This window comes from Phragmites australis, chromosome 22 (genome assembly GCF_958298935.1).
Source record: "Phragmites australis chromosome 22, lpPhrAust1.1, whole genome shotgun sequence".
NCBI lineage: Eukaryota > Viridiplantae > Streptophyta > Magnoliopsida > Poales > Poaceae > Phragmites > Phragmites australis.
In genome coordinates this window covers 83,294-99,315 of record NC_084942.1, presented here as the reverse complement: position 1 = coordinate 99,315, position 16,022 = coordinate 83,294, and the positions used below count along the sequence as shown (strand labels likewise).

The 16,022-nt window shown below is 45.0% G+C and overlaps 3 protein-coding genes across 5 annotated transcripts; 2 read left to right on the top strand and 1 right to left on the bottom strand.

Moving 5' to 3' along the window:
• Positions 1-1,846: 1,846 nt before the first annotated feature.
• On the top strand, positions 1,847-5,991 carry LOC133904409 (flocculation protein FLO11-like). 3 transcript variants are annotated; one of them, XM_062345914.1, is made up of 6 exons: positions 1,847-2,112; positions 2,940-3,560; positions 3,662-3,704; positions 3,787-5,221; positions 5,465-5,682; positions 5,770-5,991. In XM_062345914.1, the coding sequence occupies exons 1-4, from the start codon at positions 2,031-2,033 to the stop codon at positions 4,058-4,060; spliced, it is 1,020 nt and encodes a 339-aa protein (XP_062201898.1). In that variant the 5' UTR covers positions 1,847-2,030; the 3' UTR covers positions 4,061-5,221; positions 5,465-5,682; positions 5,770-5,991. The 3 variants fall into 3 exon arrangements, with proteins under 3 accessions (XP_062201898.1, XP_062201897.1, XP_062201896.1); XM_062345913.1 differs by having other exon boundaries at positions 3,787-5,254; XM_062345912.1 differs by having other exon boundaries at positions 3,787-5,254; positions 5,425-5,682.
• A 2,130-nt stretch (positions 5,992-8,121) lies between these two features.
• LOC133905320 (uncharacterized) lies at positions 8,122-10,867 on the top strand. The gene is made up of 3 exons (XM_062347084.1): positions 8,122-8,738; positions 8,927-9,566; positions 9,651-10,867. The coding sequence occupies exons 1-3, from the start codon at positions 8,122-8,124 to the stop codon at positions 9,768-9,770; spliced, it is 1,377 nt and encodes a 458-aa protein (XP_062203068.1). The 3' UTR covers positions 9,771-10,867.
• A 451-nt stretch (positions 10,868-11,318) lies between these two features.
• On the bottom strand, positions 11,319-13,429 carry LOC133904408 (uncharacterized). Its single transcript, XM_062345910.1, has 5 exons — positions 13,253-13,429; positions 13,096-13,158; positions 12,896-13,004; positions 12,255-12,785; positions 11,319-12,154 (listed from the first exon to the last, which is right to left on the bottom strand). The coding sequence occupies exons 3-5, from the start codon at positions 12,953-12,955 to the stop codon at positions 11,531-11,533; spliced, it is 1,215 nt and encodes a 404-aa protein (XP_062201894.1). The 5' UTR covers positions 12,956-13,004; positions 13,096-13,158; positions 13,253-13,429; the 3' UTR covers positions 11,319-11,530.
• Between the last annotated feature and the right edge of the window lie 2,593 nt (positions 13,430-16,022).

The following is a 16,022-nucleotide window of genomic DNA, read 5'->3' as shown; positions in this document are numbered from 1 at the left end:
GAAGTATTGTCACGGTCCACTTAACATCTAAAGTATCTTTTGATCTACTTAACTCCTGAGTTTGTAATACCAACTCACATCACTCCTATACCGGTTTTACTAAGTGGTTTTGATGATGTGGAATGATGTATATATTGCCATGTAGACTGCCATATTACGTGATATTTCCCCTTCTCTTTCTCCTCCCAATCTCTCTCCACAGACGTTCATGCAAGGGCTCTGACGATGGCTATGCGTCAACATATTTTCAGAGGAAGAAGGGGAAGGTGTCGAGATGCTCTTGCTGCTCCTCTTTGTGCGGAGCTGCACCTCCTCCTAGCCTCTTGCTCATCTCTGTCTCACTCCTCAGACAGGCACAAACTCATACCAAATCAATAAACAAAATTCAGTCCTTTTATATTGAGTGCATGCATGCAATTAATTAGCATCTTATTGTAGCACACGTGTGTCATGATTAGCATGCAAGAGCACGCTTGAAGAAGGGTTAAGGGGGTTGCTCGTCCTCGCTCCTTAATCCGTTGCTCGTTCTTCTCTTGGCACACCAAATAGAAGTTGTGGTGGTCTGCACACTTTTGTGTGCGCATGACATGCTCAATCTGGTACAAGACATGGTGAAAGTCACAACAATTGATGAAGAGCACGGCAAGGCGGTGTAGCGACGTGGAAGAAGACGTTAATAATGAACATAGAGCTTGTAACGTGTAACGTGGGAGAAGGCATTGATAATGAGTATGGAGCTCATGGCGTTCAAGGGGAGAGAGAGATGGAGTGATGTGGCATGACAATATTATAAACGTCTTCAATATCGTTAAAATCACTTAGTGCAACCAGTATAGGGAGTGATGTGAGTCGATATTATAATTTAGAGGGATAAGTAGACTAAAAGATACTTTAGAAGGTTAAATGGACTTTTTCACTTAAAACAAATGCCAATGTAGTTCAACTCACCAAATAAATAAAATATATCTGCTTTAGTGTGACTTGATCTTTTAAGTAGTTATCAGTCATCATGATATAATCTCATCTCTCGTCTAATAAAGCTACTTTATATTTCAGTTCACAATGACTTTCATTTAAATAGGTATAAACATACATACCAATAGCAATATGAAACTATTAACTATTGTTACTTCTAGAAGCCAAACCTATCTTACAAGAGTTACACATTGCCTACTTGGCTAAACCCATTTCTGAGACAACAGAAGTCGTTGTATCCGGTTTCATCCCTCGGATTGCATCTGGTTAAATGTGTGCTCCATGTTTTTTTTGCATCACCCGCCTCAGCAAAGGCCTGAATAACGTTGTTGTATCCATGGGGAACAAAAGCTTGCACATGACCACAGACATGTTGCCGTACATGCGCTTTTTCCCATAGGATTAAGTGGGTCTAATGAGCAAATAAAAATGATTAGGGCATTTATAATGGTACACACGGGTCCTCCAACCATATTCTTTTCATTTCGTTATCTTCTCGATTCCCTTCTCCGTTCTCATTCTCTTTATTCTTTCTTATCTCCAACGACTTCTCTTCGAAGGAAATCACGAAGGGAAAGAGGAGATAATCACGTACTAAAGGGAATGAACTTAGAAATCTCTTCGTGACGGAAACTATAAAGAGAAACTATTAAACCGTTAAAAAAATGAAAATCTCTCCACGATAAAAATCTAGACCATAAAAAGAAACCTTTAATCTTAGAGTTGTCGACGAGAGGAGAGGTGAGAGAATGATTGTCTTGATTAGCTCTACTAGCTCAATGAATCTGTGCCTGTGGTAGTCCAGTCCAGTCAAGGTTTGTTTATCTTTGCTTTTCCCCTTCCGTCATGCATGGTCTTTGTGCCGTGGTCTCCTGTTGCGCTTTCGGCGGCTACCTCCCTTGGCTTTTCCGCAAAAAGCACGCACTCGCTGACACACCCCACTCCCTCCCGCAGCCGCAGACCCATTTCTTGCTCTAGCTTGTTGGTTGGTTGGAGAACACACAAGGAAGCAGGCGACGAGGAGGAGCCTTTGCTTGCTGGGGCTGGGACGGAGCATGGCCAGGACGACGACGAGGGTGCTGCTCTTCCTCCTGCACATCCTCGTCATCATCCCCTTCCCCCTCGCAGAGGCTGCAGGTACCCCCACTCGCTCGTCTTTGCTTCTTTCTTTCTTCCTGGATTCAATCGATCAATATTTGCGTGCTCCCTTCCCTATCTGGAATGGAGTTGGATTAGCTAGCTTATTATTAAGTAGAGCATTGCCTGCAGCCACTTAATTGAAGACCCCATCTTAATTTGGTCACCAATGTCTATTGTCTAGTCTTACTGTACAGCGTCCAAACTCCAAATAAATCTAGGCTAATTTTCTCCAATTTCTCTGCAAATCTTAACTAGTCCGAGGTTACTACTTTCTTGTTTGGTGCTGGTAGTACTAGTTACAGCTGCAGGCCTTTGAGTGAGCTTTAGCTAGGGAGATTAATTATTCCCTATTTTGTTTTCACAAAAATTTCTTGTTTGGAAATGGGGGACATGCCGCTAGCTACCCTTAGGGCCTGCTTGGCATAGCTCCACTCCAGGTTTTCCAGCTCTCCTCCAGAAATTCATGGTGGAGCAGATCTGTCATGGAGTTGGAGTTAACAGTGAAGGTGCTTGGCTAGCAGGGTGGCTCCAGATCCTGGAATGATCGGTTTTTGAGAGGAATTGTCGATGGTACCCTTATGGTGTTACATGTACACTGTCTGACTTTAATTAAACCCCCATCCATCTCTTCCTCAATTTTCGTCACTACAGTTATTAATCTTTGCATATTCAGTTGGCCAATGAGTGCTAGCTATATCTGAGTTGAGCTTTTTCTCTATCATGATATACAGCTGGACACAAGAGTTAGTTAACCTTGGCTTGGTGTTCATGAGTGATACTTGGCTCACTGAACTGAACTGAACCGAAGTACAATCGTTGTGCAGGTAAACATAGTGTCCATGATGACTTGAATCCTGTTCAGGTGACCAACCCGATCACAACAGTCCCCTCTACGAACCCAACACCAACAATTATCACCGTGCCTTCCACGAACCCTACCATCACAATCCCTTCCTTGAACCCTCTGCCCACACCCATCACAGCCCCCTCAACCAATCCCCCTTCTTCCACCATGCCGGTTCCAGTTCCAGTCATATATCCACTGCCAACACCTTCAACCTCCTCCTCACCAACTGTGCCAGTCACCAATCCTGCGGTCACCACACCTTCGACTTTCCCTCCATCAGCACCATTGACCAACCCAGCAGCATCAAACCCGATGGCGCCTCCTGCTCCAATCACAGCGCCAGCTGTGTCAGGGCAGCAAGTCTGGTGCGTGGTCAAGGCTGCTGGCTCAACTGAAGCTGCACTCCAGAATGCGCTGGACTACGCATGCGGCATTGGAGGAGCAGATTGTTCAGCGATTCAGCCATCGGGGAGCTGCTACTATCCAAATACCCTCCAGGCCCATGCGTCATACGCTTTCAACAGTTATTACCAGAGGAATCCTGCACCTTCCAGCTGTGACTTTGGGGGGACGGCAATGCTTGTCAGTGCTAATCCAAGTAAGAACTTCCTCTTTTCTTGCTTCCAGCTTGATCAGCTACAAGCCTAGAGGCCTTGCTTTATTGTTCTGAACGATCTTATGTCTATCTCTTCTTTGCAGGCTCAGGGAGCTGTGTCTTTGCATCCTCATCATCGTCATCAAGGTGAAAATTATAACATGGACCTCTTGCATGTGTTTCTGGCAATGATGCATTCGAATGTGAAACTAATGTTCCATCTTTGCAGCTCTACTGTTGGATACAATCCTGCGCCCGCTTCTACTACTCCATCATCATCATTATCCGGTAGCCCTGTTACTACTGCATCTGGTTCTGAATCGGGATCACCAGTGCTGAATGCGAGTGGGTCAGGCTCTTCCGAATCGTCAGAGTTTGGGTCGGTCATCCCAGGAGCGGCCAACACGGGCAATGGTTGGAGGCCAATGTCACGGTCCCGCTGGCCATGGGCAGCTGTGGTCTGGATGCTGGCATTTTGTGTACACATCGAAGGAATGGTTTGAAAACATGCGGGAGCAGCTCCAGAATTTGGGGAGAGATTGCAATGTAGGTGATGTAGAGAGCTAGCTAGCTAGGGAATCAGGCCTTAGCTTGATCATGCTTGTAGATGCATGAAGTATGTTGATTGATGATTAGGGCGATTTGTATGGTACCCCAATTAGTAGTGGTCGGAACTTGGAACTAAGTAGCTAGGATTGTCCTGATCGATGCACTCGCTATGACTGGTCACTCAGTAGAGTAGATGTAGCTGCTACTAGTTGTAATGCAAGTACTGCTTTGCCTCTCATCGATCTAGTTGTAGGTAAAACCGTTTTATGGGTGAGTGAGCTGAACAAAATGAAACTCAAACATTGTGCGGTTCTGCTCTGCTAATAGGTTATCACTACACTCAAACTTGTAGTGTTGAAATTTGGAGTTTAGTTAGTTATCAATTTATGAACAGACGTCTGAAGCTGATAAGGTGTGAGCTGCTACTCAAATTAGATATTTTTAATTCAGTTGTTAGCATAACATGGTCCCAGAAAAGCACTAGCAGTTTCATGACATCAGATCAAAGTGTGCTGGTACATGCATATTATGTTCTTCCCTGCAGCTAGCAGTTTGTTTGATAGGAAAACCTAAGACGCCACAAATGTTCAGTCGAGTGCGTTTTCAGTTGAACCATCTGAAAGTTTAGGTGATCAGTCTTGAACGCGTCATGTCCAACAGCAACCACAAACTACTCAGGTTAGCTGTACTACTAGCTAGTTTTTGAACAAACAAAGACCAACCCGTGCATTGGTAGGACATGAAATGAAAGCATCATATAAAATTTCTTTTGATCCAGAACAGTAGTTAGCGCATTATTGGTTGAAAACTCGACCAAGGGGGGATTTGCCTCCTGGAAACTGCTCTGCATTTTTCTTCCTCAAAAACTGCTCTGAATTGTTTAAGCTTCGGTTGGGTTGATATATGGTTGAGCCATCAGTGATGTCAAGGGAAGGAGTGTTGTTGTTTGATCCAATTGTCGTGCCTACTTTCCCACCGTCTCCAACAGCGTTGTTGTTTGTTGGCAGCTATAAGTAGCAGCAGGCACTTCTCCAGTATTCTGTCCCCCCACTAATTTCCTTAATTTAGAGCTGAGCTGCTTGTCACTTGCTTGCATTCTACAAAATATAATCCAGGTGCCTCTTTGTGCCCATCTTACATTTTTGCAGGTAAATTAATGAATCATCTTCTGCGAGTCCTGATTCTTGTTTCAAGGATGAATTACTTGGTTGTGATCCTGTTTGCCCTTGGTTCTTTCGTTAATATCTTTCTGTAAGTGTTGCCTATATATATGAGGTGACAATAGCAGGCTGTGTTCACTGAATTATGAATTGTGAAGTGGAGAGAGTACTCGATCGCTAACTGGTGTGTTGTGGTAGAGCTGAGGGCAGGCAGGCAGGAAGCCTGATGGGACAGCTGAGCTCGATCGTGCAAAGAATTCCAATTGATTGATGATTCACAAGATACTACTAGCTAGCTAGCTAGTAAGTAGTACATGTTTCTACCAACTACCAAAATCATTCATTCATGGTCACGGCATTGTGTAGAACAAGTAGTCACCTTCGTGGATTGGCTGGATCAGCAACTTTCAACTCTGGTAATCACCTTTCCTTCTCTATATATCCGTCCACGCTTGTTATTATTACTGATGTAACTTGTGCTCAAATAATTTACAACTTTGCAGTCTGACGAGACCGCCATCTTGAAGCACTTCAACTGGCCAGAGAGGAAAGCTGATGCACTGCGGGAAGCGGCATCGGAATACCGACATCTCAAATATCTTGTAACAGATATCTCTTCCTTAATGATGATGTCCTACATCTTGTGAGAGCATCTTTAACAGACTAGTCAAATTACACTCTTTATATCTCCATATGAAAGGCTATCTAAAAAGATTCTTCTTCTATATCTTTTCCTACTCTAATAGACTATCCATATTACACTCTCCTGTATTTTATTAAAATTTTTTAACTAACCATACCCAATCCAATTCAACCAAATTTGTGCACACAGAAGCTTGCTTGCGCAAGAATTGACACAAGAAACCAGGTAGCCTTGCCCTCATACAGTATGCAATTCCATCTCTCTAGCTTGCAACTTCAAGCTAGCAATCAAAAAATTAAAATGTCAAAGGAATCACAATCATGTGCAGACAACACAGGAAAATAAGACACCGCCCCAGCACCGTGGAGCAGCAGTGGGTGCCGCGCCGCAGACGTGCGGCACGTGATGGGTGACGGCGGCATCAGATTGGTTTCTGAGAGAAAGAGAGAGAGGTGGCTACTCTGCTTGGAGACCAGGCGATTGAGTGGAAACCGCCGGAGTTGGGGAAGATGACGCGCAAAAGCTCAATTCAGCAGGGGAAATGGAGGATTCGTGTGGGAAACGGTGGGGACAACCCTGGGCGACCTTCCTCTTCGCGATTTGAGGCTCGGTTGGGCGAAATCGGGCTCGGCTGTGTGGGATTTGGGGCTTGGGGTGGTGTTGTAGTGGCACTGCCATGCTCTTGCATGCAGGCCGGAGGGGAGCTGCGGAGGCCGGTGGCGTTGGGGGCTCGGGGCAGAGCTGCGGAGGCCGGATAGTGGCGGGAGCGAGCGGCAATTGGAGGATGACGTGGGGGAGAGACACGCCAGACTTGACGTGTGGGAGGACTGGGATAGTGCGCTCGCAAAAATGGCGTGGACAATGGCGAGACTGTTGGAGAGCATTTTTTGCTCATTTTGGTTACTCACTCTGATGGCGTGAACGATAGCGAGGCTTTTAGAGTTGCTCTGAGGCCACTCTCAAGAAGATTTCAAGCTTGCTAGATAAGTACGTATGGCAGCACCAAGAACACCAAGAACATCAGTCACTATATATATCTACACTAGTGCAGACATGTTTTGTCGATGCTAATTAACTCAAGAAATGATTATGATAGGAAAAAAGTCCGGATAACCCCTAGAACTATGCGCGGACATTTGCATAACCCCCCAATCTTCTAAACCGGGTATTTAACATCTACATCTTTTTATGGACAGCCAATTAACCCCTTAATTCAGTTTTACATACCGGTTTTGCTTGCATAGCCTAATTGATGGGCGGTTTTGGCCATATCAGACGCCACGCTGGACTCTAACCTATAATGACGTGGACCGATCCTACGAATGTATCGTTTGCATGAACTCTGTTCATCCTTATATCAGACGCCACGCTGGACTCTAACCTATAATGACGTGAACTGATCCTACGAATGTATCGTTTGCATGAACTCTGTTCATCCTTGACTCCTCCGTTGTCACGGCGACCATGGCGGCGATAGGGAGGTGATCCTGCGATCCGCAAAGGATTGGCCGATCGGAGTTGACAAGGCAAAGGTGAGTTCTCACACCACTTAGTCTCCTTTGACCTTGTATTATTCCTCGTTGAGGTTTAGGTTTGCGATTTTGGCGGATTTCAGTTAGGGATTGTAGATGCATCAAAATTTACTTTCTATCCATGATCTTGGCTCGAGTACTGCACATGTGTTTTAGTTCGATTTGGAAGAAGTAGTGCGGCTTGGTTGGGGTTTAATCCAATCGCAAGGTGCTCTTGTTCCATGACATCTGAAATTTTGCATGCAGATTTTATATATAAGTAAACATGTGCTCCTATAGTGATGGAAATTAAGAATGTACTCTTTTTAGTCATACTACAGGAGCACAATTTCTGTGGAATCTAATTTTTTTTAGTAACTCATGGCGACAAAATTGGATTATGATTGAACCTTTGTTAAAATGTGAAAGTATACATAATTTGAATACCTGATGCTTCGTGTGTATAAGGAAACTGAATATTACACATTGTCAAATAGGATTATGATTCAACTTGTTTTTGCATACAGATTTTTTGTACGAGTAAACTGAAAGTTACACTTTACCATGTAGGATCTTTGTGCTGCAATGGAAAATTTAGGTTCGCTTCCAGTCCGATTTCATTACAATGATGAGTTCATGAATATTGGTACGAGTTCATGAATATTGGTACAGATGGTCAGTGCTTAGGCGGAATTAGTGCAATGTCCTATGTGGAACGAGACAAGGTTTCTTTGCCTGAGATCAAAGGGCGCCTTGGTGATCATGTGATAGTTACAGATGAAATGCAGCTGCATTGGTTGTTTCCTGGGAAAGATTTGTCTTCATGCCTTCAATTATTAATAGACGACAAGGTATGTTGTGTCATGAGCGATTGCATAACAGAAGGAGTGGCTAACATTTATGTGGAAGTGCCCTTGCCTTATGTGAGTGACATGGCTGTTGCTGCTGATGGGGTACACACACCTAAACAGAAGCGTAAGAAGACTTCTCAACCTGAATACTCTGAACCCTACCAGACTGAGGACAGTGATAGTGATTATCAGCCCAATAGTGACAATTCATCTGCAGATGATGAGGAAGCCAAAGAGCTCAAATTGTTTGCCAAGATTTACAAGCAAAAGCTGAAGGGCAAGAAGGTAGATATGGGCAATTCTACGATGGTGGCTGCTTTGATTGAAACTGCACAAGGGAACATGGTTGAAGATTTAGAAGATGGGTATGACACTCTGTACTTTGACTCTAGTGAGGAGTACTCTTATGATGAAGCAAGCGATGAAAACAATAATTATGTGGTTAGGAGGAAAAGCAATTGGCTGAGGTATGACTCCAAAGCTACTATTCCACACTTCTTAGTTGGCATGACCTTTAGAGGCAAGAAACAAATGAAGAAATCTCTAATTAAGTATGGATTGACCACCCATAGACACTTGATATTTCCGAAAGATGAAAGTGCATCAAGGCTAAATGTTCATGGGCAGGATGTCCCTAACTGATTTATGGTGGGAGACGTAGCCAATGTGAATGGTTTCAGGTTATCACACTTGTTGATGAGCAGAACTGCCCACGTAGGAGGGATAACAAACTTGTGACTGCAAATGTAATTGATGAAAGGTACGGGGAGTTGATAAAGGCCAATCCTACCTGGAAGCTTCAGAACATCCAACAAACTGTTCTTAGGGAGATGAAGGCTGATGTGACTCTATCCAAGTGCAAGAGAGCTAAATCCATTGTGCTGCAGAAAGTGCTAGATAAAACTAAAGATGAGTACACAAAGGTGTTTGATTACCAAGCTGAATTACTTAGAAGCAACCCTGGTAGCACAATTGCAGTTGCTTTGAACCCTGAAGTCATAGTCAAACATGTGTTTCAAAGGTTTTATGTGTGCTTTGATGCTTGCAAAATGGGGTTCCTAGCTGGTTGTAGAAGGGTGGTTGGGCTGGACGGATGCTTCTTCAAGGGAGCATGTAATGGAGAGCTATTGTGTGCTATAGGTAGAGATGTAAATAATCAAATGTACCCTATAGCCTGGGCAGTTGTGGAGAAGGAGGCAACACTTTCATGGGAATGGTTCATTGGATTGTTGATTAAGGATCTAGGCGTCAGTGCAGATGGTGAAGGTTGGGTTTTCATATCAGATCAGCAAAAGGTACTTACTTGAAAACTCATTTTATTTCCTCGCATTTTGATGTTGCATGCACTTGTATTTTTTGAGCCAATTTAATGGTTGCAGGGGTTGCTCGGTGCCATCAGCAAATATCTTCGAAGAGTAGAACATAGAATGTGTGCCAGACAAATCTATGCCAATTGGAAGAAAAAATACATAGACCAGAAACTTCAGAAGAGGTTCTAGAGATGTGCAAAGGCCTCTTGTAGAATCCTATTCAACAATTGCAAAGCAAAACTAGCTCAAATAACTCCTGATGGTGCTAAGGATATGATGAACACTGAACCAATCCACTGGAGTAGAGCCTGGTTCAAGTTGGGCTCGAACTGTGACTCAGTTGATAACAACATGTGTGAGTCTTTCAACAACTCCATCATTGAGGCCAGGTTCTTTCCAATTATTTCAATGCTTGAGGCAATTAGGTGTAAAATCATGGTAAGGATCCAACAAAACAGGGAAAAAACTAACAAGTGGCAAAGGAAAATATGCCCTAACATCTTCAAGAAGTTGAAGATCAACATTAACAGGTCAACTCTTTGTCATGTTCTATGGAATGAAAAAGATGGTTTTGAGGTCAAAGATGATGATAAGAGGAGATACACTGTGAACCTGTATGAAAAGACATCCCCATGTAGATATTAGCAGCTCTGTAGGCTCCCTTGTTGTCATACTATTAGTGCTATCTATATGTCCTCACAGAGCTTAGATGACTTCATTGACAAGTGCTACACCATTCAGGATTATAAGATAACATATGAGTTTTGTTTGTAGCCAGTTGAAGGAGAAAAGAAATGGCCTGAATCTGGGCACCCAAAACCTGCACCACCAGGATATGTTACAATGTCGGGGAGGCCCAGAAAAGAGAGGAGGAGGGAGGCTAGGGAGAAACCTAAAGCTACAAAAATGACAAAAGTTGGTACAATTATTACGTGTAAAATTTGCAACAAACCTGGCCACAATAGCAGAGGTTGTGACTCAAACCCAGAGGGGGGCAAGAAAAAGAATGCTCATATAAGAAGGGAGAAGGACAAATTGAGAAAGCAAGCATCGTAATTCTCTACCACACGATCCTCCTCTTCTATGGCCTCAAAGACACTTGCTCTCAGCTCAGCCTAGTCATGCAGTGAGACACACCATGAGGAAATTAAGGAAAGTATGTAGACTTGATTGAGCATAACCTGGCTTCAACAGATAAGGAAGCTCGTCGACGAGTGAGGCGGTAACATGGGCGTTCAGATTAGAGAACAAGCACCAGCGCCGCGCCGCCGTTGTGCACGGGTCAGCGTCCCCAAGGAGCAGTGGCTCGACTGTCTCCGCTCCATCCGTGGCAGCGCCAGCGCTGGCCACCCCACCCCAACAAAACAAATCTATGCCAACCAATGATCTGGCATTCTGGCTTGTACGGGACATTCCTCTATTGCCTTCGTTCGTTGCTGCTGCTACTGCTCCGGAATTTCGTGTGCAAAAAGATCAGTAAGTTACTGATTTACACTGACTGCTGTTGCTGTATATCCGTAGCAATTGTAATCTTGAGATCTTTCACGAGCGTGCTGTGCCTTCAATTATTCAGAGTACCGACAAGCTGTTACTGCGCGCACCGTTTTGTGAGTGATATGCAAGTTGCTCATTTGTTTGTGCATAAAATCTTAAGCATATGCTAACTAGATTAGAAACATATATATATAGAATCGTAGCGGAATTGGTGAAACTAACTCCAGAGCAGTCGGCGGTAGCTGGAATCACTAACTAAAATTTCATAACAAAATACAAACGAACTAACAAAGTTAAATAACCTAAATCAGAATATACAGTGGGCACCACCCACTAACAGAGTTAAGCAGGTAGAGATAAAACCATCACAACAGATGCATTGCCATAGAAGCTCTCAAATGTTTGATGACCCCATCTTCAGAAAAACCTGATAGGGGCCTGCTCACCATCGTACACTAGAATGGCGACCTGATCTCCATGCGTACAGTAGTAAAGCAGTAGTTGTCCTGGACCCATTCGCTCTTGACACTCTCACCTTGGATCGGGATAGAATGGTTGACAGATATGACATGAGATCCGTTGAATACCAGCTCCCCCTTAACCTCAAGGCATGCTCCAATTGGCACCGCAAGAACAGATCGCGCCAACGGAAGACTTACAGGGGGGTAAAATTCAAGGTCAGAATGTCCCTGTGGCAGAGAATCAAGCGTGTAACTGGAGATGGAGACATCCACCGCCTTGTCGACGTCTTTGCTAAATAGTGTGCTTTCAATGCTAAATGTGTTGATGCGCGCACTGATGTGACCATGGACTTTGGCGCACTCCCAGGGTAGGCGCAGCATGACTTTCACAGTGGCCTCCACGGCGTCACTCAGCACCGCACAGGTGACATATACGCAGCCCCTGCTGGTTATGATGGTGCAGGTCTTGGGTTTGTTATACATGCTCAAATCGTCCCAATTCCATAATAGTTTACAAATTTCACGGTGTCTCTTCTTTGTCGCGGGGATAACAACTTCAATGAGAAAGCCACCATCGGCGGATATGAAACGATTTGGTCCGGTGAGAGCCAGCTTATCCTGCATGCATATATGCGAGAGCATCATATGATGAATTGGATCCACACGATTCACAAGGCCGGGGATGATGAATTCTAGCTAGATGGCACGATCAGCATACCTTGAATTCAGAGTGGGCAGCATGTCCTCTGCTATGGTTTGATAGCCATTTTTTTCTTGCTGAAACAAAATCCCTATATGCTCCGGCCCAGTCCTCGCGCCAGTAAGTGCTCTTGCCCCAACGCCCATCACAGACAAAGATGGTGCCAACGAAAGGGAAGTTGGCATACACGGCAAATATCTCCACGAGGGGTTGGCCTCTTAAAATCCACACGAGGGGTTGGCTGGAACCTACCGTGGGCGGTGGCTGCCGTTCATTGTCATCCACATTGCCAACTGCCGCACGCGACGGCGGTGGAGGCCTAGCCACAGGCAGCGGTGAGCAACGGACGAGGTCAATCAGCCCCAGTGGTGGAGTAATGAGCGCCTCGTAGATGGCCTGGCCACGACGCCTGGTGCCCATGGGGGAGTTGGAACCAGGTGCTGCAGGCGGCGGCGGCGGCGGGCAAAGGACCAAGTGAATCAGCACCGGCAGGCCCAGGGAACAGACAAGATCAATCAGCCCCGGGAATCGGATGACATCAATCCACCCCTGCAAACAAGTCCCCGCCGCTATTGAAAATTATTTGTCCAAGATAAGATAGCAGAAGAATCAAGATCAAAAGGGATCATCTACCAGATGTGGATGTCGTGTTTGCTTACCTGCAGATCGCACAAACAAGTCCTCCAAGATGCTCTTTCCGGCGGCGGCGATGGCTCCATGGCGGCTCTTTGCAGGTAAACCCTAGACTTGATGCTCGCTTATGGTCCCCTTTATTTTGGGATGGTGCGCAAGCTGAGTCGACGATGAAACCGAAACGGGAACGAATAGGAATAGGAGAGAGGTCGAAATTGGCACGTACTCTTGAGGGAATCGAGGTCGCCGGCGCGCGCGGCTTCCAGGAAAGCTTGCACCTGCCTCCGAGCTGCCAAGAACAGTCGAATCCAATCCAATCAAACGAGCTCAGTCAAGCTGAGAGGGAGAGAAAGAGAGAGAGAGAAGGGAGGTTGGATAGGAACCTGGGAGGGCGGCGGTGGCGTCGGCCCGGGGAGGGTTTTCTGGAGGCGGCGCGGCGGACAGTGCCGTGGAGTAGATGCGGCCAAAAGAATGTGCACGTGCAGAGACAGATGTACTAAGGGTGCAAACGGGATGAATTCGACATTAGTATCCGACACTATTTAAATATGAGATGATTATATTCGTATTTAATATTGTTTAATACTATCCGTCCGTATTCGATCTGATATCTCCCTACCTCACTATCCAATACCTTAGGCTTCATGAGGTGCCAAACCTTGTTACATGTATTGTATGTTCTTGATACAGTATCAACATCGCCATCTCAACTTGTCAAGACAACGAGAAAGAGATTGTTCAACCATACATACATCCCCAGGTAGGCCGCAAGTACGTACAGATACACCCCTAGCCGTCCAAGCTCGTACTCTGCGCTCCCACTTCTGTTGTGATTCATCGGTCATGACAAGAAAACATAAGAAAATCTTATCATGTTGCCAAGACGACGCCATAGATGATAGATACAGAGACACCCCTTTCTAGAAAATTGAGAGGCTCTTGGACAAAAGGAGACTCATCCGTAGCACAACCTAACTACAAGAAAAATATATGGTAGATGTTGCCCCCGTTTGAGACCTCGTGGCACCGACAGTGCCACCATCTTTAACTTGAAAGTCCAGATAGTCTGAGCCCACCAAATCGGCTCGAGCTTGGGTCACGTGTGCTCATGATAGCTTCAGTCGAGGACGAGGTGACATGTGCTGGCATCAGATGATGCTCTCCTTGTAGAAGATGTTCGGCTGACAAGTGACAACACCCCGGAGCTCCTGCAATACAAATGTCAAGCACAACAGATTAAAATCATTGAATACAATCAGCCAAATAAAGACTCCAACCAAAGCAAACCTGCAATGCCTCTGCTCTAGGCGATTCAACTGCAGGTGAAACCTGGGATGTCTCGGCTCTAGGAGATTCAGCTACATGTGAGATTGGTTCCAGAGCTAAACGAGCAGCAGGACGAGACAAAGAAGTAGCCTGAGGTAAGAGGGAAGAGAACATAGTCAGCAAATGAGTATTCAAAGTTCAAACTATGGCAAAACTGGAAAAGGTCTGACTCTTTTACCCTAACAATTCGCTCTGAGGAAGATCAGATAGCTACAGGAATGGATGATGAAACCTGAAATTCAAAACACCTATTCAGAATGAGTATCTAAGGTAGAATACACAACAGTTCAGGTGGGACTGGTCACAAATTATATAATAAACATGCCGTAAAGGAAAAAAAAACATAGGCTATGCGACTTGCCTGACAAACATTGGCATTCTGGCCACGTTTCATTTTCCCGGTGAACTCACACAAGTGATGTATTCCGTATACCGTTTGATCCTGACAGGATTCAAGTAGATAACGTTAGGAACATGTAGAATTAGTTACGGGAATAAAATAAAAAGTAGTGGTACCACGGCTTCTCCTTAGCTGAGAGTATTCAAGACGGTCCATCTTTGACTCCAGCAAGATATAAGGAGCATGAGTGCATCAGCGCTTGATACTAATCCTCAAAAATAAGGTAGAAATGTGTTCCAGTATAAGATGTGTCAAATATCTAATTATAAGGTATATATATATAAGGAGTATATTATACATAGACAGAGTATACCTTGTGTATGTTCAATAACTTTAGATATTACAGAACCAAATCCGCGGTACCTGATACTCCTGGAGATCCAGGAGACGAATACTAGGAAGGTCTCAATTGGTTACCCAAGTCGAGAAGACTAGTATCCAGGGTAGATCTATCTACTTGAACGTCTATCTACTTGAACATCAAAAAACAGGACTTCCTATCAACTACGGCTGGATAGGAGCCGGTACATCACCTCTATATAAGGTGGAGACTTAAACCCCACAAGGGGTTTTTTTTTGGGCGCAAAGCAACCAGACGCAAGCATCAGGACCTGAGCATAGGAGATACTCAACGTCTTCATCCATAGCTTAGCATAGCCTAGATCCGATCTACTCCCTGTAATAGGTCTAGACATATTGCTTGTACTCGGATGAATTCATATACATAATCATCCACACAGGACGTAGGGTATTACTCCAATTAGGGGGCCGAACCTGTATACATCGTGTGTGCCTCACTTCATGCTCGATCTTTGATTCATGAAGGTAACACCGGCATTTACGAACATATTGTCAGGAACTAACCCTCGACAGTTGGCGTGCCAGGTAGGGGGCTTCTGTTTTTTCAAGATCGACTATGTCTCGAGTGCACATCCGCACCGGATTCTCCGACGTCGGCTTCTACGACCACTTCGGGTCAACAACGATCGCTCTCGAATCGCCCCCAGCCAAATCAGAGATCACATTCGGAACCATGATTTTCCGCTGGGACCATCAATGTGAATTGATCCACACTGGTATTACCGAGTCCAGGCCATTGGACGCATACCGCGAGGTGGGACATCTCGAGTGGGATCCCAAAGAGCCTAATGTTCTCCAGTGCATGGACATTGACAACAATGAGGGTGACGGTGACGACTCTGTCAATAGCCAAAGCATCTGGACAGATCGATTCGTGTTCATGGCCAGAGGAGTTGAGATCCTACATGCAGACCCAATGGCGGTAGATCCAAATGCCGTGGTAAATAATGGCCCAAAAAATCCTGAAGATCCAGTAGCAATAGCCGCTAGTCATGGCATCGACTTGCCGGAGATATACCATCAGAAGCATCTGCAGTTGGAGCCTTACATGCCCCTGACACAACTCT